General features: G+C 50.7%; 1 protein-coding gene across 1 annotated transcript; it reads left to right on the forward strand.

The window, feature by feature from the left end:
• The first annotated feature begins 5,740 nt into the window (after positions 1–5,740).
• BHLHE41 (basic helix-loop-helix family member e41) lies at positions 5,741–8,433 on the forward strand. Its single transcript, XM_065887870.1, has 5 exons — positions 5,741–5,802; positions 5,938–6,001; positions 6,322–6,429; positions 6,756–6,867; positions 7,331–8,433. Exons 1-5 carry the CDS (start codon positions 5,741–5,743, stop codon positions 8,431–8,433), a joined length of 1,449 nt encoding a protein of 482 aa, XP_065743942.1.
• Positions 8,434–10,126: the final 1,693 nt, after the last annotated feature.

Below are 10,126 nucleotides of genomic sequence, written 5' to 3' on the forward strand. Positions count from 1 at the left end.
CCACATGCATGAGTGTTTATGATAATCACAAAACTACAGACAATTTCAGCAGTAATAAAATTCATTTCCTATACTTAATATTACCTGCTCTGTGTTGCTATGCAAAGACTAATAAGTGTATAAACTTCTTGAGCCATGTTACATAAACATAAAATGTGATTCATGTGTATGTTTACAACCACAAAAACACATTAATTGATAGTCTACAGAAAGACTGAAGTTCTTTTTTTTTTTTTTTTTTGCGGTACGCGGGCCTCTCACCGTTGTGGCCTCTCCCGTTGCGGAACACAGGCTCCGGACGCGCAGGCTCAGCGGCCATGACTCACGGGCCCAGTCGCTCCGCGGCATGTGGGATCTTCCCAGACCGGGGCATGAATCCGTGTCCCCTGCATCAGCAGGCGGACTCTCAACCACTGCGCCACCAGGGAAGCCCCTGAAGTTCTTTTACAAATTAAACAGGGTACTTCCCTAGTGGCACGATGGTTAGCGATCCACCTGCCAATGCAGGACACGGGTTTGAGCCCAGGTCCAGGAAGATCCCACATGCCGCAGAGCAACTAAGCCCGTGCGCCACAACTACTGAGCCTGCGCTCTAGAGCCCACGAGTCACAACTACTGAGCCCGTGTGCCACAACTACGGAAGCCTGTGCACTTAGAGCCTGTGCTCCACAACAAGAGAAGCCACCACAATAAGCCCGCGCACCACAACAAAGAGTAGCCCCCGCTCACCACAACTAGAGAAAGCCCATGTGCAGCAACAAAGACCCAGACACAACTCAGCCAGGAAGGAAGGAAGAAGGGAGGGAGGAAGGGAGGGCGGGAAAGAAAGAAAGAAAAGAAAGAAAGGAAAGAAAGAAAGAAAGAAAGGGATTATAAATAGGGTTACTTGTGCTAATTTACTGAAGATGCAACTAGAAAACCCAGCCTTCTATTCTGGGATTTTAAATCTGGTGCCTTTAGCAAATAGCATCAGCAATGGTTTAAAGTCATATTTGGCTTCTGGTGAATAGCAGTGGGGTTTCTCTTCTCCTAAGATCCTCCTGTGAGGCGATGTACCTTCCTCCAGCGGTGTGCCTGAAAACACTAACAGTGACAGCAGTGTGCACGCCCAAAGGAGGGATTCCGAGGAGCTTCACACATCCCTGATCTATCATCCCACTCTGGTCCCTGCCCCCCATGGTCCCCACCTTGATTTTAGCATCAACCCTAAACTTTTTCTTTTAGATTTCCTTACACTGATTGATGAAGTTTTTGATGTAAAATAACGTAGAATGACTAAATTCTTGTCCACTACCCAAAACAGAGGTGATGAAGAAAGGCATCTGCACACCTGATGGTACATCTTTACAGCAGTACAGGCAGGAGGCGCCACACCCCTGGGCAGATCCAGGGCCTTTAAAGCCATTAGAGATGCACAGGTAGTTTATCCCAAACACCCTAGTCACCTCTCCAGGAGAGTGGTAAGGCTTGTAGAACCCTAAAAAGGCAGAAAACCTCTTCTCCATGGAAACGTTAATGCTCCCAGGAGAGTTCGCTTTCTGTTGGAAATTCAAGACTTTGCAAGCAAACACGATAAGAACTTGCAAAGTCACAAGGTGACTAGAATGAGTGTCGGGCTTAGAATACTTAGGCAGGGGTGAGAGGAGAGGGGTGGGACCTGGAGTGTTTCCTTTAATTAGAGTCTCTATAGGTAGTGATTTCCCTACTTAACCAAAAGAAAGCAATGGAAGCAGCTCCCAGCCTAACCCTTAAAAGGAGAAAGATGGGTATCTTTAATTGAAATCAAAGCATCACAGAATTCTTTAATTATAGGCTCAAAGGGGTTTTGGGCTCATCTTGCAGCTCCGTGGCTTTCAGCAGGACAGTATTAAACCTTCCTGAAAAGATAAGACTCAACCTATTTTTAAACATACCCAAAGAGGACATTCTAGTCTTCTGTTCCTTTGTTAGACAGGGGAGGTTTTTTTCCCTTTCTAACCTCACCACAGGTGAACTTTCCTATTACTAACCTGAGCCTTCACACTGGAGTTTGGCTTAGTTTGCTCAGTGGAAATGAACTGCTGGTCATCATTAGCCTTCTTCTAAACTGTACTTCCATCTGTCCATATGTATGAAATTATAACAATTAATTGAGATATTTGGGTTTAGATCAATACATTTGGAGCTAGATGCCAAAGGAATTACTGACAAAACACTGCCACCCTTCTTTTTTTCATACCTTTTTATTTCTCTGCCATGAGCTCCAGTACATTTGAACACACATACACACTACAACAAATGTGCACAGTCACACCGGTAAATTAAAAAACATTCCTGAAACAGCTAGTTAACATTTAGATCTCGGCCCTCCTATTCACATCAGGCGGTAATAGTGAAGGGCATAGACACTGGAGCCTACTGTCTGTGCTTAAATCCTGGGTCTGGGACCATGGGCATATTTTGTAATCTCTCTATGTGTCTATTTTCTCATCTGAGGAATGGAGACAATAATAGTATCTACCTTATAAGATTGTGGAAAGGATTTGTGAGTTACTATATTAAAAGCCCTTAGAATGGTGTCTGGACCCTAATCTTAAATGCTATATATTTGTCAGCTATTGTTACATCCTCCTTGCAGCAAAGGGACATTCAGAGCCTCGATGTTACAGAAGGCAAAAGTCTGAGAAAGAAAAGAATAGGACTCAAGTTTAAGGGGAGGGAATAGCAAGAAGAGTGATCAAGGTGAGAAACTGAAAAAGACAAAAAGCAAGTAAGAGAACGAAAGCTATAGGGAAAGAGGAAAAGCAGACATTTAATGGGGGGAAAGGTAGAAAGAGAAAAATATAAGGTGAAAAAAAAGAAAAGTAAAAGGGAAACAAGAATAAAAAGGTGGGCATGAAATAGGGAAGAAGAAGAAAAGAAGGACTGAGGATAACAAAGGAGACCAAACATTAGAAAGGACTCCACTTACAGCTTGAGCTGGGTGTCAGAAAAAGAAAGGAGTGAAAGAGAAAACAGAAATGTTGGAACAGAACACATGGGGAGAGGGGAGATAAGAGTGGTAACAGGAAAGGTTTCATTTGCAGCAAGGCCTCTTTGTCTTTGAATTAGGGGAAGTTTACATCCAAAATTAACACCTCTGATCTTCTAGACTTCCTTCCCAATTTCTCCTATTGCCTTAGAGTCTGCCCCAGACTTGCCCCCTAAGGTTTGCCCTGATGAGCTGTCTGACTTGCGTCTGGTCCGCTCTACCGACAAAGCCAAGATGCAGTGATCCAATCTTCACTTCATTTTCACTAAATACTCCAGCCATACTTATATTTACACCCTCTTCCTTCTCCAAACCGTCAGAAACCTGTAAGGGGAGCTGGTATTTCATTTTTTAAAATTATTCACCTTGACGACATCCCTCCCCACCCCCCCACCCCCGCCTCCTCTGCTTTTTTTGGGGGGAGGGGTGTCAATTTCGAACGAGAGGACCAAACGATACAGTACTGCAGGGGTATGCCGCTTTTAGGACTACAAATTGTCCTCCCCACCAAAGGGAATTAATCACCTAATCACTTGAAAACACGAGAGAGGCTGGCTCTAGGTATAAAGTAGAATTAGGATTTAAAAAAATACTTTTTCTTTTAAGCATTATCATGATTAAATTGCCTATTTGGTGCAAATAAGCCTCCCTCTTGGAGAACGTCGAGAGACCTTAAAGGGCCCTCTAAGCAGATGAAGTGGACGGACCGCGAGCGTCTCCTCACGCGGGGGTGAGCTGGGGCCGCCGCCGCCGCCGCCGCCGCCGCCTCCGGAGTCACGAAGCCAGACGCGGCGCGTCTCCGCCCAGGACTCGGGAGACTGCAGCAGCGCTGCCGCGGCCCCGGCTGCTCCGGGAGGCTGGGAAGAGACGCGACTCCCGCAGACACGTGACCTCCTCCCAGCCGCCGCTTCCCGCGACCCAGATCCGTCCCCGGAACCCGCGCTCGGCGGGGCGGGCCGTGGGACACGTAGCGACGGCCCGTCCCTGCTGCGCCCTGGCGCGCGTGCATTCGGCGTAGTTCTCCCCTTGGTTCACGCGCCACTGGCAATAAAGAATGTTTCGGGGATCACCCGGGAGAATGCAGGAAGGAAAGACGTTTGGTTTGCCATCTATCTACCTGTATATAGAGAGATTAATATCTATTCTCTCCATCCCCGCCCTGGCAGACCCGAGCGGCGGCAGCGGGACCGGAGACCCGGGAGTCCCGCAGCACGCGCTTTTCCCCCGGCCTCCAAGGCCCCTTGCCGTCCGCCGTTCCAAGCGGCAGGGGCAGTGCGCAACTGCGGGCACCTCCCGGTAACTCTCACTAGCAGTGAGTCATGCTCCCGAGGTGGCTCTGGGGAAAGGTAGCCCGGCTGGTGCTGGCCTGTGCTTTCCCCGCGCCGGGCGCCGCGGCTGCAGGGCGAGCGCGCGCGCGCACGGGTTCCCCGCGCAGTGATGTGGCAGCAGCTGCAGGTCGGATCACGTTGCTGGCCCTGTGCTGGTACCCGTTTGAGACAAGATTAAGGAAGGAGGCTTTGGAGGTGCCAGCGGTAGTAAACGTGGGCTCTGCACACTCCCGGAGTCGCTTATCACACGAGGGGGGAGGGGGCGGGGAAGGCACGCAGCGCCACCCGGGGCGCGGCGGAGTTTTGCCAGCGAGTGATAATGCTGCATCGCTTTCCGTGGTAGCCCCTCTCGTGCCACCCCTTCCTCACCCCCTCCCTCCCTGCCACGTTCCTCGGGGAGAGCCTGAGGCCCCAAACGTCGTCATCTGCGGCTGTGATTAGTGGCACCGCAATTCCGGCTGCTGCGGGAAGTTTGGGTGGCCCAGGGACACTGTGTGGCCGAAAGACACTTGGATTGCGACATTCTGATCCACTGGCTACATTCTCGTTTATTTTAAATCCTTCAGGGAGCGGATTTCAAGTTGTCCCCTTTCGGGGCAACCTCCAATCAGGGCTAAGGGGTCCCCGCCGGCAACCGAGCGGTGAGCAAACAAGTCTCCAAATTGTCCTTTGGGACTGAAGTTGACCCACCGCGAATTCTCTTTCTCTTTCCTTTTTCTGGTCCAAACCAATAGCACAGTCGGTGGAAAAGCAAAAAGCCACGTTCACGTTCCTGAACCGCAATGACGGACGGATTGAGGGAGTCTCACTTCCGAGCCGAGGAAGCCCTGGCTGCCCTGCACCCCCCGGCGCCGCCCCCCCCCCCAACACACACACACTCCCCCAGCTGACTGCACCGCCCTCGGGAAGATGAATAGCTTGGCTGAAGTTGTTTTTCCTTTCCGGTGGCCCTGATCAGGTGTCCCCGCCCCCTCCCGCCGTTTGCCCTCCCTCGCAGCTTTCTCCAGACGCCCCCTCCCGGCCCGGCCCCTCCTCCCCCGCCCCCCTCTGGGCTGGACCGCGGATGGTACGTTCCGCACGTGAGCTGGGTGCTGGTCTGGCCGGCGACGCGCGTGCCCTGTGGCCAAACACTGCCCGGAGTGAGAGCAAACTACCAGCGCAGTGGGGCCGGCGCGAGTGTGCGTGCGTGTGTGTGCGTGTGTGTGCGAGAGAGCGAGCACGGTGGGAGGAGGGGACCAACCGCTTCACACTTTCAACACTGCACTGAAGAGGGAGAGAGAGGGAGAGAGAGAGAGAGACTGGAGACGTACAGATCCCCCCAAGATCTCCCAAAGCTACCGTCCCACAGATTATAGAACAGATCCCCAAAAATCGAAACAGAGGAAACGGACAGCGGTGGAACATGGACGAAGGAATTCCTCATTTGCAAGAGAGACAGTTACTGGAACATAGAGATTTTATAGGGTAAGGTGCACGCACCCTTGCGAATATCTGTCTAGGCTTCAGTTTGATTTTTTTCTTCTCCAGAAAGTGGTATGGAGCGGGCGAGGGCAGAGCCCCTCCCCGAATGGATGCCTGATGCTGATTTCTGTTTTGCAGACTGGATTATCCCTCTTTGTATATGTGTAAGCCCAAAAGGAGCATGAAGCGAGACGATAGCAAGGTAAGTGTAAGTTTCTGATGTTCCTCATAACCTGTCTGGAGAGTTAATTAGGGCCATTGATTTCACAGCGAAGCTCTGCCCGCAAATATATTCCAGCTTCCCCGACTGTGAATTTTAAGTGGTTTGCGGGATACTCTCAAGGGGAGATTAAACATCATACCTGAATTTAAATTGCATTTCAGAGCAGTCCAGAGGAAAGAGTTGTCTTGGGCATAGTTTCTCACAGTTTTTTTTTGGTGGTGGGGCGGCGGTATTGTAACATCCAGTAAATGAATGTTTAGCTTATTGTTTTCTCTCTTCCATGACTCTCATATATTAAGGATACCTACAAATTACCGCACAGATTAATAGAAAAGAAAAGAAGAGACCGAATTAATGAATGCATCGCTCAGCTGAAAGACTTACTGCCTGAACATCTAAAGTTGACAGTAAGATGCAGATTTTTATTCTTTGCCGCTCTCCAAGGGCGTGTTAATAGCCTGGTACTACTCCCAGAGATATAAGAATAAATGTAAATATCAGATTCCTTACAACCTGTGCTATAGAGGGTAGAGTTTCCTGCAAACTCAAGAGTAGGTGTTCACAACTGAAGGCAAGAAATCATTTATAACCTGTATTGTGGAAAGCTCAAGAAGTATAGGAATAGTACTTCTTTCAAAGTGTTTGCTTAAGTTGCTGTGCTGACTGGAGAGCCAGTGAAGCCAAATGTGTGTTTTTAAGTCACCAAGTGCCCCCTTCTTTTTTTGCACTGCAGACTCTGGGGCACCTGGAGAAAGCAGTGGTCTTGGAATTAACTTTGAAACACTTGAAAGCTTTAACAGCCTTAACGGAGCAGCAGCATCAGAAGATAATTGCTTTACAGAATGGTAAGTCAGTTCGGGGAAGCCAGCCCACCCCGAGGAAGCCGGGCAGCCCACAGAGGAGCAGTGTTAGGACTCTTCCCCCAGCCCCACCTCCTTCCTGGGGCCCACGGGCTCACTTTCATTTGTTAAATTGCTTACTCTTTCTCTTCACTGGAAAGTGCCCATTTCCCGAAGCATCCTAAAGGCTTTCAGCCGAACTCAGAGGAGTCAGATTTGTATTTAAAGTGGCGGCTGCGCCCTCTCCACTTCGGTTTTTCAGCGGGGAGTAGAGCGCCTCCCCCCCTCCCCACTCCTCCCACCTCTGGGCAACCGGTGGCTTATATCACTCGAATACGGAGGAAAAACCGAGATCACTTTAGTCAATGCAGGGCCCACGTGATAAGCAGATGTTTTAACGTCGGTATTTTTCTTCTCGCCTCCATTCCTCTGTTCCCCACCCCCGCCCCTCACCCCTTCCTCATCCTAGGGGAGCGATCTCTGAAATCGCCCATTCAGTCCGACTTGGATGCGTTCCATTCGGGATTTCAAACATGCGCCAAAGAAGTCTTGCAATACCTCGCCCGGTTTGAGAGCTGGACGCCCAGGGAGCCGCGGTGTGTCCAGCTGATCAACCACTTGCACGCCGTGGCCACCCAGTTCTTGCCCACCCCCCAGCTGTTGACTCAACAGGTTCCTCTGAGCAAAGGCACCGGCGTGCCCTCGGCCGCCACCCCCGCCGGGTCCGGGGCCGCCCCCTGCCTGGAGCGCGCCGGGCAGAAGCTGGAGCCCCTCGCCCACTGCGTGCCGGTCATCCAGCGGACTCAGCCCAGCGCCGAGCTCGCCGCCGAGAACGACACGGACACCGACAGCGGCTACGGCGGCGAGGCCGAGGCCCGGCCGGACCGCGAGAAGGGCAAAGGCGCGGGGGCAAGCCGCGTCACCATCAAGCAGGAGCCCCCCGGGGAGGACTCGCCGGCGCCCAAGAGGATGAAGCTGGATTCCCGCAGGGGCGGCGGCCTGGGGGGCGGCGCGGCGGCGGCGGCCGCCGCGCTCCTGGGGCCCGACCCGGCCGCCCCGGCCGCGCTGCTGAGACCCGACGCTGCCCTGCTCAGCTCGCTGGTGGCGTTCGGCGGAGGCGGGGGCGCGCCCTTCGCGCAGCCTGCGGCCGCCGCGGCCCCCTTCTGCCTGCCCTTCTACTTCCTCTCGCCTTCGGCGGCCGCCGCCTACGTGCAGCCCTTCCTGGACAAGAGCGGCCTGGAGAAGTACCTGTACCCGGCGGCGGCCGCCGCCCCGTTCCCACTACTGTACCCCGGCATCCCCGCCCCGGCCGCCGCCGCCGCCGCCGCCGCCGCCGCTGCCGCCGCCGCCGCCTTCCCCTGCCTGTCCTCCGTGTTGTCGCCCCCTCCCGAGAAGGCGGCAGCCGCCGCTGCCGCGACCCTCCTGCCGCACGAGGTGGCGCCCCCTGGGGCGCTGCACCCCCCGCTCCCGCACGGCCGCACCCACCTGTCCTTCGCCGGCCGCAGCGAGCCGGGGAACCCGGAGAGCTCCGCTCAGGAAGATCCCTCGCAGCCAGGAAAGGAAGCCCCCTGAATCCTTGCTCCGCTTAGAAGGGACCCGGGTTCACGCGGAATCATAAGTTAAAACACCCTTAACGTTTTCAAGGGAGGAAGTGTAAGAGATGCACGACGGGCTTAAAAGAAAACAAAACATAACAAGCAAAAAAACCACAGGTGTTTTGTGTACGTTTGGAGTTCCTGTTTTGCTCATCCCTCACCGCCCACCAACCTCCACACACTAACATCCCTTTCTTCTCCCACCAGCTGTACAAGAACCTCATAGGTATTCTTTTTTCTTTAAAGAGCTCCCCGTAATAAGTTTTGCCTTCTTTTAGGCCACGTTCCATTGTCTTTTAAAGTATAGGACCGAATTCTCGAGGAAGTGAGAAGGGTCTGCTCAGCGAGTGAGCTCGCTGAACCAGGGTAGGGGAAAGGTGGCGGAGGAGCTGACGTGGAACCGCAGGTAGCTGCTGTCTGCCTGCGTCTCAAAGCTGTCCTGCTTGCTTTAGGAAGATTTCCACAAATAGAAGGAGGACCTTTTAGAATTCAGCTTAGTCTTCAGTATTTCATAATGTTCAGCTTTTCAAGAGGCGTATATTTTTCAAAGAGGAAGCGGTGAGGATGCAGTCGCTCACGTTGCAACCTATTCTGAAGTGGTGTGAATGGTGTCTCTTAGTAAGTTGCGCTTGTTTAAGGAGATGTGGAGTTGGGCCAACGTCAGAACTAAGTCAGGGAAGGAGATGGATGAGGAAGGCCAGAGTCATTCTCAGTACATTTGCTAGCACTTTATTGAGAAATTGACCGTGAATCAATTAACTCATCTTAATTTCATATATATATATATATATATATATATGAAATTGAGTGCATCTGTTTTCACCCTGTCATTATTTAATCCATCATGTTTCTAAGTTTGTATCATCTTGGTGTTAAAAAACAAAAAAAGAATGTGTGCTGAACTTTAAAAAAAAGAAAAAGAAAACCAAGTCCAAACTGATTTATCCTATATTCTGTTAATTCACAAGAGTGGAGGAGGAAAGCATTAAACTGGTCCGTTTGGGTTGGAAATGCTGTAAAGATGTGGAATGAAGCCCTGTGAGGCCTTCCTATCTCCAAGTCTATGTATTTTCTGGAGACCAAACCAGATACCAGATAATCACAAAGAAAGCTTTTTTAATAAGGCTTAAACCAAGACCTTGTCTAGATATTTTTAGTTTGTTGCCAAGGTAGCACTGTGAGAAATCTCACTTGAATGTTATGTAAGGGGTGAGACACAACAGTCTGACTATGAGTGAAGAAAATATCTGGGTCCTTCAGTCAGTTTGGTGCATTTGCTGCTGCTGTTGCTACTGTTTGCCTCAAACGCTGTGTTTAAACAACGTTAAACTCTTAGCCTACAAGGTGGCTCTTATGTACATAGTTGTTAATACATCCAATTAATGATGTCTGACATGCTATTTTTGTAGGGAGAAAATACGTGCTAATGATATTTTGAGTTAAAATATCTTTGGGGGAGGATTTGCTGAAAAGTTGCACTTTTGTTACAATGCTTATGCTTGGTACAAGCTTCTGCTGTCTTAAATTATTAAAAAAAATAAATAAACACTGTCTGCAAGAAACCAGCTGGTTTAGAAAAGTTTAGTATGTGAAGATAAACTAGAAATTATCTTTATATTCTAGTATTTTCAGCACTCCACAAATTCTATTACCTAAAATTAATATTGCCA

The sequence above is a fragment of the Phocoena phocoena genome, chromosome 11 (assembly GCF_963924675.1).
Source record: "Phocoena phocoena chromosome 11, mPhoPho1.1, whole genome shotgun sequence".
NCBI classification, from domain to species: Eukaryota; Metazoa; Chordata; class Mammalia; order Artiodactyla; family Phocoenidae; genus Phocoena; species Phocoena phocoena.